The 16,590-nt window shown below is 52.1% G+C and overlaps 1 protein-coding gene across 2 annotated transcripts; it reads left to right on the top strand.

The window, feature by feature from the left end:
- Positions 1-9,561: 9,561 nt before the first annotated feature.
- MAPRE3 (microtubule-associated protein, RP/EB family, member 3) lies at positions 9,562-13,970 on the top strand. Of its 2 annotated transcripts, none has more exons than XM_005874883.2 (6): positions 9,562-9,689; positions 10,308-10,453; positions 10,975-11,131; positions 12,376-12,530; positions 12,655-12,807; positions 13,068-13,970. In XM_005874883.2, the coding sequence occupies exons 1-6, from the start codon at positions 9,569-9,571 to the stop codon at positions 13,134-13,136; spliced, it is 801 nt and encodes a 266-aa protein (XP_005874945.1). In that variant the 5' UTR covers positions 9,562-9,568; the 3' UTR covers positions 13,137-13,970. The 2 variants fall into 2 exon arrangements, with proteins under 2 accessions (XP_005874945.1, XP_005874944.1); XM_005874882.2 differs by having other exon boundaries at positions 10,975-11,176.
- Positions 13,971-16,590: the final 2,620 nt, after the last annotated feature.

The following is a 16,590-nucleotide window of genomic DNA, read 5'->3' as shown; positions in this document are numbered from 1 at the left end:
ATATATAATTTATTTCATTGATTTCAGAGAGGAAGGGAGAGAGAAAGAGAGAAAAACATCAATGATGAAAGAGAATCACTGATCAGCTGCCTCCTGCACATTCCCCACTGGGGATCAAGCCTGAAACCCGGGCATGTGTCCCGACCAGGAATCGAACCATGACCTCCTGGTTCATAGGTCGATGCTCAACCACTGAGTCACCCCGGCTGGGCTCCATCTACCTTTTTAACTGCATCTCCTTCTGTCCCCAACATTCATTCTGGGGTGAACTATTTGTAGTTCTCTTCCTCCTCCAAGTCCATTCCTCTTTCCTCTTGAATCTTAATTTGCTTGATAAGCTTCTCCTTCAAGACCAAACTCAAACTACAAAGCCTTCCCTGACCCAGGAAGCCGCATGCCATTCCTGCATCTGGGGGTTGTAGTGTAACATGTCGCCCTTTAGTTATTTTCTTCACTTGTCTAGTTCCAACCCTAGTCGGTGAATTCCTCAAGGGCCCAGACTGGGTCTCATTCCTTCTTACAGGCCGCATGCCTGGCTCAGTGCCTGGAACACACACTCCAACACACACTCTATCTCTCTTAAATTCTTCAGTAATAATTTTTTCTATTCTACCCTACCTTAATAGAGTAAAGTTTTTCAAAAGAAAAATGTCAAAGATCTAAAGAGGTTCTGATTAACCACAGAATAGTAAATGAATATTTAAAACATTCAGCCTATTTAAGGCATTGTATTTAAATGTTTTCCCATTCTTTCTTTTTCTTCATTACACAGTGTTGTAGGAAGATCTAGAAAGACCGTGAGGTTTACTCACGAGCCTCCTTGGACAGAGGAGATCTAGAACTTAGGGATAGGATCTGGATTCTAAAGAGGAGGCCTGGGGCGTCAAGAGAAAGAACACAAGCCTATGTTAAATCTGTGTATCACTTCAAAGTTTTACTAAAAGACATAAGGTGTTCTCCACCTTGCAGGCAGTCACTCTCCGATCCACCTGCCATGCTGCAGGCGACACTCCTGACTTCCCTCCTCAGCGCCCTCATGACCTGGACTTCATAGCTCTCTGCAGGTCTAGCTTCTGTCCTCAGCCTCCAGCAAGTGACTCAGTGTCTCTCCATTTGTTCTTGCTCAATCTAATGACCATTTCTCCATCTCAGGTCTGGTAACTTCATTAAACAGAGTAGGGAACCTCCTCCTTGAGACTGGTCCCTCCCTGGGCTCCTGAGACACCACTGCCTCTCCCCCCTCCTTTCCTGATCGCATCCCTGACATTCCTCTAAGATTTAATCATTGGTTTCATGCTCATTTTTAAAAATAAAAGTGATAATAAACATGTCTCCCATGTCCCAGATTTCCTACATCTCTTCACGGCTTCCTGATGTTCTGTTATCTCTAAAGGCCCAATTTAGGGGCCACTTCCCCCAAAGCCATCTTGCTACTGAGCCCCCTCATCCTTTCTATTCTCCTGGAGCACTGATAAGCCACATGCACTTTCACCAGTTAGTGCCTCCTATATATTCTGGTCTGTGGGGTCTCTTGTTTTATGAATTACTCTTCTTTCTTCAAACAAAGGCTCTTTAAGGACAAGACCCATGCCTTAAAATGGTCCTGTGTCCTCGTGGGGCCTCATGGAGTGGTTAGCACATTGTGTCAGTGGCCAATAAACACTTGCTGATGGCGATGAAAGGAATGCTGCAATTGGGAGAGAGAAATATAAAGAAAACCTTTGAAATGTCCTTTCCCGCCCTGGCCGGTTTGGCTCAGTGGATAGAGCGTCGGCCTGCGGACTGAAAGGTCCCAGGTTCGATTCCGGTCAAGGGCATGTACCTTGCTTGCGGGCACATCCCTAGTAGGAGATGTGCAGGAGGCGGCTGAGGGATGTTTCTAACTCTCTATCCCTCTCCCTTCCTCTCTGTAAAAAATCAATAAAATAAAAAAAATTTAAAAAAAGAAATGTCCTTTCCCTTCTCATAATGCTCAAGGGCCTAAATCAGAGCGAGTTATGCACTGGAGCTGTGCAAAATCGAATCGCTCTTCCTAGCACGGTGTGATGGTCCGGAAAGAGCGTAGGGCTTGGGTTCAGAGGTCTGGGTTCATGCTCTGGCCTGCCAGTGGTTGATCTTGAGCTTGAGCAAGTCTCTTAATTCCAGAGCCTTTACTTCCTCATATTCGAAACTGAGATAACATCTAAGGCTTTCTGGAGACAAATGCTATAATCCACAGAGCGCCATTGGCGGTGGGGATTTCAGGTACCATGTGGACCAGGAGAGAAGCTGTTTGAAGTTAGGCAAGCCTTCTGGGACCCCTCCCATGCTCGCCCCCACTTCGGGGCCCACTGTCTACTGCAGGGCCAGCAGGGAGGGTAGAGTCCTGGGGGTGTTCAGAAGGACATGCATTCTGTGTGAGAGAGGACAGAGAATCTAACACCGAACATGGTCACGTTTGTTCTGGACATCATCAGAATAGACTTGCTGGTGGAAAGGTTAAGGGATTGTATGAGCAGTCTGTCTAAAAGGCAAGGAAATAAAGAGAGGATTCTGAGAGGGATTGGCTGTGAGTGGGAGGAGCTATGAGAGCAGATAAGGGCTGAGCCTGGGTCAAGGAAAAGTAGGCTGAGCAGCGATGAATCCAGGTGCTCCAGAGGAGGGGCGAACGTACCACTTTGCGTGATGACAGCTGTGAGCTGTGAGCCGGACAGTCTGAAGGAGCGTCATTCTAAAGGAAAATAAAGTGGCCTGTGCCTCAGAGGAGCAAGCGTGCTTTGGAAGCATGAAGCGTCCTTAAGGAAACAGCAGGCTCCTTAGGGCTATAGAAATGAATGTTCTCTCCCAGCATGGCACAGCCTTGTTCCCTCTCTCTCCTCAGGCTAGCTGCAGATGGGCCAGCAACCACCCCCCAGAGCAGGCACGGGAGAGGGGCTCCCCCACCCTGTGGGGGTGCACAGAGCTGGGCTGAGAGGCAGTCCTGACCCGGGAGTCCTCCCAGCAGGTTAACAAGTTCTGTTCTCAGAACCATCCTAAAGCCCTGCTCTGAGGAGCCTGGCAGCACCTTGTAGTTCCTCTCTTACTTGCCTCAGAGGAAGAGCTGTTTTCAGTCTCTCACTGAGCATCCAGAGCAGTGATGGCGAACCTATGACACACGTGTCAGTGACATGCGAACTAATTTTTTTGGTTGATTTTTCTTTGTTAAATGGCATTTAAATATATAAAATAAATATCAAAATATAAGTCTTTGTTTTACTATGGTTGCAAATATCAAAAAATTTCTATATGTGACACGGCACCAGAGTTAAGTTAGGGTTTTTCAAAATGCTGACACGCCGAGCTCAAAAGGTTCGCCATCACTGATCCAGAGGCTTCGAGCTGCGTCTGGATGTGTGGCCAGAGAGTGCAGCAAGCATTCCACTCTCCTCCCTTCTCCTCAGGGCGACAAACAAGAAATGAGGCCACACAGCCATCCTTTCTGAGCCCCCCTATCACTTGAAACCCCACAGTGTGCTTTAACCTCTCCCATTCATTTATCCATCCATTCATTCAACAAATATTTACTGAACAGATATTGTGTACAGGGCCTTCAGCCAGTGCTAGTTAAAGAAATGGGCTGCATAACTCCCAAGTGTTGGCTCTGTCTTTGCGGCCACAACCAGAAGCCAAGCCTGTCCTACTCTCACTGCTCAGGACCACAGCAGAGGTCTGTGGGGAGTGTGTTCAGGGTGCGGGAAAGAATGTGAGTCAAATATGCTAGTCATTCTCTGCCTGCTGTACAGGTTGCTCAGTCCCCAAAGTCAGGGTGGTGTTGAACCTCTGGTTCCCATACACAGGGTCACTCATTAACCTCCCAACATCCCCGTGCTCAGTAGTTGTCATCGCTCTGATTCTCAGACCTGAAAACTGGGCTTGGAGATATCAAACCACTTGCTCAAGGTCTCTCAGGCCGTGAGTGTGAGCGGCAGAGCCTGCAGCCAGCCAAGCCACCTCTTCTGCCAGGACACCTCGCTTCACCCAGGCACGGCTTCCAGGAGGCTGCTGCTGGTCGCCTTGGATCAATGGACGCTCCCAGCCTGGAGTCCATTGACTTAAGCAGATGTTTGAGGAACTGGAAGATCTCCAGTGGAGAACCTTTAGGAAGAAAGGCTTACCGGTCTCTCTGCCCACCTAGATGGACCCTACTGAAATGGGTTAATGGTAGCGAGTGATGAGTTCTGTTTACTCCCCTCCTGGGTTTCCACTAACGCTTGGAGATGGAGACAGAGCAGTCTGGCCAGAACTCCCCAAAGGTCTCCTTCCCTGGGCAGCAGCTACAAGGGGTCTGGCAGCAACATCCAAACCAGCTTGGAGGAAGCCTCGTTAGGAGTTCAGATCATCGTTCAGCAAGTCACGTCCGGGACTCCAGTGGCTGGGGCCTCAATGGGATTCAGGGTCTTAAGGAAGAGCTACATGACCTAAAAGTGTTCTGAGAACAGAACCCTGGAGAAGCTCCAGTCCTTGTCTGAACCTACACCATCCAGCTCCCAGTCCTGATCGGCTGTGTGAGCACATACTGGTTCCCTGGCAGCCCGGACTACTCCACCTGCCCCATCTCTACCTTTGACTACTTCAGCTCTGAGAGGCCGAGCCTCCCTATGAGTCAGGTCTTTGCTCAGCCATGAGAAGAAGGTGATTGGCTGGGTCTGCCAGGGCTTTGTGACCCGCTAGCCAGACTCCCCCAGTCCCTCAGCACCCTTCATCCCTGCCTGCACATATTGCCTCCATGTAACCCCAGAATAACCTGATGTCTGATCCCAGGGGGCAAGGGAGAGCAATATCGCAGATTTTCCAAACAGGTGACTTTAGCTCCCCTGGGCCTGGACGGAAGGGGTAGCCCAGTGACAATGGGCATAGGCCCATGTCAGGAGCAGGAAACATTTGTCAGACTCCGCAGAGTTCTCTCTCTTCTGATCCCACAGCATCTGTTCCAGTTTTCCTGGCCGGTAGGATGGCATCTACAAAGCAGAATCTAAGAAAAATCTGGAGTTGGGGTGGTATCGTGGTCATAGGCCAACCTTTAGGAAGCCCAGGTGGCTCTTTCCAGGTCGAAGGGACAGAGAAAAGCACAGTGTGCAGTCCCCCCTGGACTGGCATCTTGGACACCCGAAGCTCATGTGCATTGGGCGCCTGCTTCTCAAACAAGTGCCTTGATTTCTCGCTGCCTGCCCCAGTAACGCTGATAACACTTACCTGGTGTTACTGTGTGCAGGCTCTGCTCAGCACTTTGTATACATGGCTCAGTTAATCTTCATATCAGCTCTAGGAGGTGGGAACTGTTACTGTTCCCATTTTATAGATGAGGAAACTGAGGCCCAATGTCAAACAGCTAGGATTGGGTAGAGCCAGGATTGAAACTAAAGTGGTCTGACTGGAGACCCAGTATTCTTTAAGCAGCATCCTCTAGAGCCTGCTGGCAGCACGCCCAGCACCCACTGCAGGAGGGAAAGACCTGGTGTGTCTTTCATTGCCATGCTGGGCAGAGGGTAGAGGCCTGGGAACGTCAGAGGGCTCCTCTAGGGACCAGAGAATTAAAGAAGACTGTGGGGCCCTGAATTATCTTCAAGATATATTTGTAGAAGACAGATTTCCACTGAAGACTGAAAAACAAAAAGCCAAAATTAGATTTGGTCTGGTGACAAGGTTCTTAAATATTACATGTGAAATTTCAGAGTTATGCAGACTTGGTTATGCTTTAGGAATATAAAGACCTAGATCTATGTGCAGTCCTAAGTATCTGGGAAGGAACTGGATGATCTCTCAAAACTCTTCCGGCTGTGGGATGAGATTTGGTCAAGATGACCATTTGCAAGGCCTAAGGCAGAATGACCGTCCGCTCCACCCCTCCTGATGAGAGCTAACACAGCCTTTCTGTCAGTCAATGAATCGTGACCCTAGCTTAGGAAATGATTTAGCAAAATCACCAGATTAAACCTCCTCAACCTTTCTGTCCCATGACTGCACCCCTGGGAGCAGGAGTCCAGACCCTGCAGAGCAGGCTTTCCCCAAGGTCACGTCCTCTGTCTAATCCTGAACGGTATTTCAAGGGCCCTAGAGGATGACATGTCAACCAAATTGGGGTTGTTTCTTGTGGCAGTCACCATGTGCCAAAGAATATGGTAGAAACATGGGGACTGGGTTGGAAGACCCCACTATTTAGCCCTGGAACAGAGCCTCCCCCCTCTGGCCTACTATTATCTCAGGGAAAGTGAAGAAGCCCTTGCTAAGGAGTATGTTAACCTCAGAGTTTTCTCAGACTATGTCTCCACTCTAATGGGAGGCGACTGGTCCACTTAGGGCCAGATGCTTGAGCAAATGCTTTATATACCTCTGCCCCTGGAAGCTGGTCTGATTTGAGTCTAGGCATGAGTCAGCCCCGAATAAAAAAAGTTGGACCCGTGGATAAGTTTAACATGTGACTTTGGGGAATAGGGAAGTTGGGTTAGTTTAGTCCCGAATCTTAGAGAAGACACAATCCTAAGCCATTCCTGTGGTCCAGCCCTTCTTAGAGCTGGCCAGGAATAAGCACTCCATCACCCCCCTGCCCTGGCACTACCAGCTTTTGACCCAGACAGGCTCCTCCATGGGGAACCAGATCAAATTTAGGGGCCCTCCTTTTCTAAATGAAGCTAGGGAGAGGGGGGTTGGAGGATGAGGAAACTTTTAAAGGAGTCTTTGCTCAGGACCTGGGTGCCACCTGCTGGCCATGATTTAGTTGTACTGTATTTACAGGGCCAAATCTGTAAGATTTGGAGAGGAAAATTAAGAGGGCACCCGGCCGTCCCTGTCATATGAGGGGTAAGGGAACTGCTTTCTTAGTGACCTTTGAACAAGTGTGACAGAGAATCCTTGCTGAGACCCCTGGTGCCTTGGAGGAATTCTTCTGAGCCAAAATGGACCCAGTCAGGGCAGGGGTGGCATCACTTGGAGACCCTGAAGCAGTCCTGAGTGGAGGCAAGGGCACTGATCCTAGTATCAGATGAGGACTGTGGTTCTAATCCCTGGTCTGCTTGGGCACCAGTATCACCTGCAGTGTTTTTTAAAATTACATATATGTAATATATGTATATGTATACATATGTATAAATATATATGATATACTATATATTCTACATGATGTATTATATTATACTAGAGGCCCAGTGCATGAATTTGTACACCAGTGGGGTCGCTTGTCCTGGCCTGCGGACCGGGCCGAAACTGGCTCTCCGACATTCCCCCAGGGGTCATGGATTGTGAAAGGGCACAGGCCAGGCCGAGGGACCCCACCAGTGCACAATCGGGGCCAGGGAGGGACACAGGAGGTTGGCCAGCCGGGGAGAGACCATGGGAGGGCTCCAGGGTGTGTCCGGCTCATCTCCCTCAGTCCTGATCTGCTGGACCCCAGCAGCAAGCTAACCTACTGGTCAGAGCGTCTGCCCCCTGGTGGTCAGTGCACGTCATAGGGAACGGTTGAGTGGCCTTAGCATATCATTAGCATATTACGTTTTGATTGGTTGAACAGCTGACCAGTCGACTGGACACTTAGCATATTAGGCTTTTATTATATAGGATAGTATTTTATATAGTTATATACATAACATATGGTCTATTATGTATGATACTATATAATAGATAATAAATAGAATAGTTACATATAATATGGATAGTTATTCACATATACACGCACACGCATGACTTGGGCTTCACTCCAGCCTATTGGCAAGTCTGCAGGAGAAGCTCAGGTCCTATCCCAGTGCAAAGCCTTGGGAGTGCATGGCTATGTGTCATTCCCTTTTGGTTCCAGACCAGACCTGATAAAGCAGCAGAATAGGTCTGGACAGGAAAGAGGGCTGGGTGCATTCTTCCTTCAGGGACACTTTGCATATTAAGCCTAGAGGAATATTCTTCACTCCAGAACTACGCACTGTCACAATCCTGAGTACATAGTCCTTCCGTCTATCTTCTGTTTCTCCGTTTCTGATAAAATCTAGTTACAAGAAATATTTCCCTCTTCCCTTCACAGTGCATGTCAGTGCTAACAGCTGGCACTTGGCCTTTGCTGGGAGATTGGGGGAGGGGCTTCCACCTGCTCTGCTCAGCTCCAACATAGGTTCTGTGCAGGGAGCACAGGCCCAGGATCGCTATAAGAGGCCAGAAGTCCCGAATTGTTTGCGTGACGCATCCCAACTTTAAAATAACGGGCACTAATTCAAAAATGTTTCCAGCACTGTGAGTGCTAGAGTTCAAGTCTGCAAGGCAAATTTTGCCAATGGGTGTCTCCTCTGTGACTGCTGATTGCCAGGGCTTTAAGCTAAGAGTGATGTGGCCAGGGCTGCGTTTAGGTAGGTTCTGACTGCAGTAGTGTCAGGGGGGTCTGGGGGAGACCGGAGGCTGGAAGGCCTTCCAGGAGGCTTCTGCTGGCCTTGGCCAGAGAATGTCCACATAAACCCCAAGGTGGCAGGAGAGATGGAGAAGATCAGGGCCATTGGGAGGGCAGAGTTGCAGGACTTGATTCAATATGAGGATGAGGGGGAGTGGGCTATCTAGCCTGGTGACTGGGTGACTGGTGGTGACATTCATGGGGATAATGAATACAGGAGCAGAAGCATGTCTTTTTTAAAAATATATATTTTTTTTATTGATTTCAGAGAGGAAGGGAGAGGGAGAGAGAGATAGAAACGTCAATGATGGAGAAAATCATTGATCGGCTGCCTCCTGCAGGCCCCCACCTGGGATCGAGCCCGCAACCGGAGCATATGCCCTTGAGTGGAATTGAACCCGGGACCCTTCAGTCCACAGGCTGATGCTCTCTATCCACTGAGCAAAACCAGCCAGGGCCAGCAGCATGTCTTAAGGTTCTGGACAAGCAGAATGTAGGTGCCCCTGGGTCAGCCAGCAGGCCACACGCCACAGGCCCCACAGGAATATGGAATCTGGTCAGGCAAAGGTTAGCTGGCTTTCTAAAACACAATCTGGCCAGGACAGTGTCTGCTTAAACACCTTCCCATTGGAGGTCAGACTCCTCCTCCCGTAAACAAAGTCCTTCGTGATCCCTGCCAATCACGCTGTGCCGTGCTCAACATGAGCCTGCTCCCCAGCTCCGCCAAGCAACTGGGAGCCCTGGAATAAGCCATGCCTTTGTTCATGCAGTGCCTTCTACATCCCTTTGTATGTTTGGAAAATTCCTACTCCTTCCACTCCACATCTCCGCTTGGAAGCCTTTGCTGGCCTGCCAAGCAGAAGCGGTCCCTCCCTGCTTTGTGCCGTCCCTGAACTTAGCATGTGCCCTGATGTGTGGGGATTTGCCTGTCTGTAAACTCCTTGAAGGAGTGACCACATCTTAACTTTGTTGCACCCGTTCTCAACACGCCTCTAGCATATAGGAGATGCTCATTAGATGTTTAAAGAATGAAGAGGTCCCCTCTCCAGGAGGGAAAATGCAAGGCTGTCTGGAGGAAGACAGCTCTCATTCCCCAGGGATCATCCCACGCCTGCTCTCCTAACAGCTAAAGAGCAGCACGGGCCCCTGGTGCTGACCTTGCCTCTCTTCATTCTTTGCAGCTGGGGTATGGCCGTCAATGTGTACTCCACATCCGTGACCAGTGAGAATCTGAGTCGCCATGATATGCTTGCGTGGGTCAATGACTCCCTGCACCTCAACTATACCAAGATAGAACAGCTCTGTTCAGGTAGGAGGCTGGGAGGGGGAAGTGGGCCCTGCTGGAGGGGAGGTGGGAGGCAAAACAGACACAGCAGAGACTGTAACTTGTAATTAGGGTTTAGGAGGAGAGCTGCAGAGCACTGAACTAGTCAGTGTTTGGAGCTGAAGGGCCTCCATGGATGGGGAAGAGCAGGAGGGGCGGGGCAATGGCACAGGCAGTGAAGCCAGAGGCTGACAGCAGAAGGGCCAGCCTAGCCACTCTGGGTCCAAACCTCAGCTCTTCTTGTAGTGCACCCTGGGCAATCACTACACCTTTCTAGGCCTCAGTTTTCCCATCTGTAAAATGGAGATTATATCACCTATCTCACTAGGATAACTGTTAGATTAGATTACATAATGTAGTGTTTGCTATGGTGCTGGCACATAATTGCATCAATAAATAGTAATTGCTCTTATTCTTGGAACGCTGGGGGATTCTGGCAGCGTCTATCCTGCGAGTAGGACTGGCCATGCCCCAGAACAAGGAGAGAAAAGAGGAGCTGGGTGGTTTGGGGGAGTAGGCCGGCAGAGGGGCTGGCTGAAAGAGAAGCAAGCAGCCTCGGCGGGGGAGCGGCCTGGACCCTCGGTCAGCCCTGCTTCTCCTCAGGGGCAGCCTACTGCCAGTTCATGGACATGCTCTTCCCTGGCTGCGTGCACCTGAGGAAGGTGAAGTTCCAGGCCAAGCTAGAGCACGAGTACATCCAGAACTTCAAGGTGCTGCAAGCCGCTTTTAAGAAGATGGGTGTTGACAAAGTAGGTGCCTGTGCCCCCCGGGGCCCTGAGGAGCTGTGTGACTTGGGGAAGAAGGTGGCCCGCCAACAGGGCAAAGGGCCATTCCATCTGCGCCTCTCTCCACCCCCTACTCTCCGAGGGAATGTCCCCCAGCTCAAGGCACAGTGGAAAACCCCACATTCTTCCCATCCCATCCTAATGACATTCCTGCCCCTTCCTCCTCTCTGGACCATATCCACCCATTGAGGCTTGGTACTCCTATCATTCCTTCCCTAGGGCCCAAGAAAAGGCTTTTGCTCACTCTACTGCCTCGATGGCCCCAGGCCCTTGGCTCCAGCAGCCCCCACCCCACATGGAGGCAGCAGCACCACGGCACTCCCCCCACCCAGTTTCTCCTGTGTCCTGGCGCCATGGGAGGGGCAGGTGACAGAGCTGGCAGCCACTGCAGCCAGGGGCTGGCTCTCCTGAGAGCGGGCCCTCACAGAGGAAGGCAGCCCTCCATGCAGGTGGCTAAAGTTCTCTGCTTATGTGGTCTGTTTCAGATAATTCCTGTAGAGAAATTAGTGAAAGGAAAATTCCAAGATAATTTTGAGTTTATTCAGTGGTTTAAGAAATTCTTTGACGCAAACTATGATGGAAAGGAATACAACCCTCTGCTGGCGCGGCAGGGCCAGGACGTAGCGCCACCTCCTAACCCAGGTGATCAGATCTTCAACAAATCCAAGAAACTCATTGGCACAGCAGGTAACATGCTGGGGGAGGGAGTGTGTGGGGCCGGGCCAGCCAGGAGCGCCTCCTGGGCCACTCGCCCGCCCGGCCCTGCCCGCCTAGAGGAGACTGTTATCACGGAGTTCAGATGACGCCGCCTGCTGCCCCCTTAGACCAGGGGGAGTCACGGCAGGGAGGAGAGGGCTCCAAAGACGCCACAGAAGGAGAGCCACTGGCCCCAGCCAAGGTGGCAGCGGCGGTGGGAGGCCCAGGCCCTTCCCTCTGCAGCAGGAGCTGACAGGTTTGCCTCGAGATGACGGGGCAGCACGTGGCATGGTTCCTCCGTCCAGGTCCATCCCGGCCAAGGGCCTGGTGCCTGCACTCCACATCCTCTTGCCCCCTGGACGCCGGGGACGGGACTCTGCCAGGCGTGGTCATATCTTCCCCCATTCCACAGGCCCATAGTCCTAAGTCCTCAAGAGACAAGCCTCTGGAAACAAGGCTTTGTCGGGGTTCTAGAGAAGAAGGGAAAGAAGCATAGGGCCTTTGGGGGACGGGAGGGTCGGGAGAGAAGGGGAGCGGAGCGGCCCCAGCCCGCATCTGAACCCGTCATAGCAGAGCCCTCCTGTTTGCGCTGCTGCCCCGCCTGGGCCTGGCCCCCTCACCTGCTTGCTTTGCGTTAGAAGCAGCGGCTCTGCCTAGGGAGCTGCCCAGCTAGAGAACAAGAGCCACAGCATGCTTGTCCCGGGGCAGGCAGCGGGAGGGGCAGGGCAGGTGTCTTTTCTGTCCTCCAGTCCCGAGACTCTGAGGTCACCCATATGGAGAGTGGCTTTGGGCTGCCAGGAGAGCTAGATCGAGACCCTGCCCCAGCTGCTTTCCCTCGGGCTTCAGCTGTCAGTACAAGAGGCGCCAACCCTCCCAGCCCCACTTCCCCAGTTCCCTAACCCTGTTTCCCTCATGTCTCCCTCCGCCAGCTCTCCTCCCTCCCACACCTCACCTGCCTCAGCTCCCTGTAGTCCCTGCTCTCCCAGGCTTGCAAAGGGCTGCCCAGCTGCTATGGTGTCATGTGTGGCCGTGGCGTGAGGCCTAGATGTAGAGCCCCCGAGTGGGAGAGGAGAGGAGGGCAGAGCACCTGCCTTTAGCAGGGGCCTGCCGCACACTCGTCACACCAGGCCGTCTCCTGCCACGGGGGCTCTGGGCTCACATGGCCCCTCCGAATTTCCTCCTCTGCGCAGTTCCACAGAGGACGTCCCCCACAGGCCCCAAAAACATGCAGACCTCCGGCCGGCTGAGCAACGTGGCCCCACCCTGCATCCTCCGGAAGAATCCCCCATCGGCCCGAAACGGTGGCCATGAGACTGATGCCCAAATTCTTGAACTTAACCAGCAGGTGAGTGGGGTGGGCGGGGGTAGCTGAGACAACCCTGCCTCCACAGCCAGGCCCGCGGGTGTCAGGGTGGGAAGGGGAGCCTGAGGCGGGACCTGCGGCTGGAACCCCACCTTCGCCCACGCAGCTATTGGATTTGAAGCTGACCGTGGATGGGCTGGAGAAGGAGCGTGACTTCTACTTCAGCAAACTCCGGGACATCGAGCTCATCTGCCAGGAACACGAGAGCGAGAACAGCCCCGTCATCGCGGGCATCATTGGCATTCTCTATGCCACCGAGGTGAGCCCTGCCTTCACCCGCGAATGTCCCAGGTCCCCTGGGCCCTCCCCCATCCCGCCTGGCCTAAGACTGGAAGAGACAGGACCCGAAGGAGCCTTGGAGAACATGGACGGTGAGGACAGCGAGCTGCAGTCACAAGCCCCAGGTCACAGAGAGCGTTAGCAGGGAAAGGACTGGAACCTTGCTCCCCAGCTACCTATACAATCCACACCTCCGCCTGCCTGCCTGGCTCACCCTGTCCTCTCTCTTCCCACCTCCAGGAAGGCTTTGCACCCCCTGAGGACGACGAGATTGAGGAACACCAACAAGAAGAACAGGACGAGTACTGAGGGCGGCTCCAGCCCTGGCTGACTGCACGCCCCCTACCCCACGCCCACCCCCACATTATAATCCTTTCCTTAGAGCGTCGGCCGGGTGCTTTGTGTCAGTGCCGCAGCATTGGGGAGTCAGGCGAGGGGGCTGGAGGGGTTGGGGCAGATGGGCAGGCAGAGGCCCGCACTGGCCAGTGGGTGGGACCCCTGCCCATTCCCCACCCCTATTTATTTCCGTTGTCTCTATGCTGTTTCGGCCAACACTTCCCAGGGTGCTGTGCCACCCGCCCCCGCCAGCCGCCTGCTCCCCTGACAGCCAGCAGCTGTATATTTGACAAAGTCATTGGTATATTTTTACTTACTGGATTTTCCTTGCACTTTACCTGTTCTTTTCCCAGGGCTCACAGCACGGGCTCCAGGGCAGTGTGCCTGGCTTGGCTTCCCTTCCCCATTGCCGGGCCATGGCAGGACTCACAATTCTTATTTATTTTGTCTTTTGACTCCCCAGTAGTTGAGGGAAGGCTGATGTCAGGAGAGGGAGAGGGGGACTGAGGAGAGGGTGCCTTAGGCCTCGGTGGTCAGGGAGAGGGAGGGGAGCATGCGAGGGATGAAAATGACCCCCTGGCACCAGACTCACCCACCCTGGGCCCCTTTCCCCAGCCCCAAAGCCCAACACTGCCCCGAGGCCCCCAGCCACTCCCTCCGCAGCCCGTTCATACCACACAGACTCTGCCCTGACCCTCCTGTACGTCTGCCTCCCATCCCCCCACCTCCCCACCCCTGCCTCCTTGGGCCACCCAGCCTGTGTATGTGTTCACTTTTATTTAAATAAACTTGTGTGGTAAAAGTCCATGCCATGTCTCCCTCAACTGAGCTACAGTCTGGGTCTCAAAGCTTTGCTCTCCCTGAGCACTCCCCTCTCAGAGCCATGGCCCCGTGCACAGCACCACGGTGGCCTTCCCTCATGTCTGCACACCACCGCTGGCACTCGGCCTCAGACCCCAGCCCCGACCCAGCCCCCATCTCCCAACACTGACGCCAGGGCTCTAAGACATAGATGCCTACCCCCAGTCCCTGAGGAAGAACAAGGTTTGGAGCCATGGTGGTGAGGATAGGCAGCCCAGTAAAGGGGCGGGGTGGGGATGGGGGGGAGGGGGTAACAGGGTGGCCTGGCCAAGGGGCCAGTTAGACTTCATGTTGTCCCGCACCTTTGTCAAGGCTCACACCCCCCAGAACAGTGCTCCAGCCGGGAACAAGGGCTCATCTGACAGAGAGAGCTGAGTGGGTTACAAAGAGTAAGCAACTCTGAGCACTGAAGTCCAGAGGACAGCCGTGCCCATGAGGCTCCTTCTACAGAACAAGGTCTCATGGGAACCAGGATCAAGAAGCTTTCACATCATCCACACAGCCCTGCCTGCCTGGTGTGTGTCCCAGCAAAGGGCCGTACTAACCAATGTCCTGGACATCCAACAAGCGCTACCAGGCCATTCAAATGAAGCCTTGCCGTCATGCCGCCCAGCGCCTTCATTTACTGATGAAGGGACCAAGGCCCACCTGGGGCATGACTTACTCAAGGTGGTAAAAACCTGGACCAGAATTCACACCTCCAGGTTCATGGTTGAGTACTTATCCCCAAAGACCACAGAGGTATTGCCCCCAGAATGTTCCTCTGGTTCAGGCTAGTCCTGGTAGCTGTCTCTTCACCATCCTGAGAGTGACTGAGCTACAGTTGGGGCTGCTGCTGCTGCGGCCCTGCTCCATGACCCTTCTTCCAGAGGACCCCCATTTCTCTAATGGCTCCAGACAGAAGCCTAAGATAAGCAACTCTTGCCTGCTCATTCCTCATTCACTTCTCCTCCTCCTTTTGACTCCCACCCCACATACAGACACTTCTGGCTTTATTTTATCTCTCTCTCTTTCTCCTCGAACAAGTTCATTGCCTGCTTTTATTGATCTTTTTTAAAAACTGTATTTTTATTGATTTCAGAGAAGAAGGGAGAGGGAGAGAGAGAGAAACATCAATGATGAGAAAGAACCTTGATTGACTGCTTCCTGCACGCCCCACACTGGGGGTTCAAGCCCACAACCCAGGCATGTGCCCTGACCGGAAATGGAACCGTGACCTCCTGGTTCATAGGTCAACGCTCAACCACTGAGCCATTGAGGCTGGGCAGCTTTTATTGATCTTTGTGATTTTTTAATCCCTTGCCTCCTTTTAAAAGGCCTTTCCTCCTTTATAGTATCCCAAGTAGATACTATAAAAGGATACAGTGGTTGTTCTGCGTTGTCCAGTGTTCATCTTCAGGCTCAGACCTCACCCTGCTGATAAAGTAGGTGTGGTAGGCAGAATAATGCCTCCCCCCAAAGATGTCCACATAATTCCCAGAACCTGCTAGGTTGCATAGCAAAGGGGAATTAAGGTTGTAGATAAAATTAAGTTGCTAATCAGTTGACCTGAAAATAAGGAGAGAATCCTGGGTTATCCAGGTATGAATCTCATCCTCACATGTAGGAATGTATACAAAATAGCACGTTTCCTTAATTGTGATAAATTACTTTCACTTCACCTTCCCTTGTCCTCCCCTGCTGGGAAGCTTCAAGCTTTGTGGTCTCACATTATATTACAAGCAAGGCAGGAGGCCCTCCAGGGATAGTGAATGTCTGAAGCAGTCACCTGTTGGAGTGGTTCCTCCGGTTTTTTGTTTTAATTTATTTGTATTGATTTTAGAGAGGAAGGGAGAGGGAGGGAGAGATAGAAACACCAATGATGAGAGAGAATCATTGATCGGCTGCCTCCTGCACATCCCCTACTGGGGATGGAGCCCGCAACCCAGGCATGTGCCCTTGACAGGAATCGAACCTGGGACCCGTCAGTCCACAGGCCGACGCTCTAGCCACAGAGCCAAACCAGCCAGGGCAGGTCTGCGGCTTTTGATCACTTACCCGCCACGTCTGGGACTTGGGACTGACAGCAGCCAGAGCCAGAGCCAGAGCCGCTTCTTTTCCATAGTCTGCAAGAGGAAACCCAGCCCTGGCTGTCCCAGGGCCCCAGACTCTTCTCTGCCTCCATTCAAAGAACTCTCCACTCTCCACCCTCCAAAAAGCGCCTCTTCCCTCGAGCTCCATCCTCTTCCCTGTTCCTGCACAATAGATTTTTACAGCCCATTCAACTCAAAGTTTAATCACCAGCAACAGAACACGAACACTTTCCTAGAGCGAAGGAAGCGTTTAATCTACAAACTCTCCTGGAGGGGAAGAGAACTGTTTCCATGCCATCCTTCTAGCACTACGAGAAAGAAAAACCGCATCAGCTAAATTAGCAAGTCACCTCATGCAGCGACCCTCACACAGTAGGTGCTCCATGACAGTTTGCTAAGCGTAATAGCCTCCGTCTCAACACCTTTGTTTTGTTTGTTTTTTTGTTTTTTTTTTCCTTTTTTTTTTTTCTTTAATTTTTTACAAAAGGTTTTCC

The sequence above is a fragment of the Myotis brandtii genome, unplaced genomic scaffold (assembly GCF_000412655.1).
Source record: "Myotis brandtii unplaced genomic scaffold, ASM41265v1 scaffold454, whole genome shotgun sequence".
Lineage (NCBI taxonomy): Eukaryota > Metazoa > Chordata > Mammalia > Chiroptera > Vespertilionidae > Myotis > Myotis brandtii.
The sequence above is the reverse complement of the archived record's forward strand: the minus strand, read 5'-3'. Positions and strand labels throughout refer to the sequence as shown.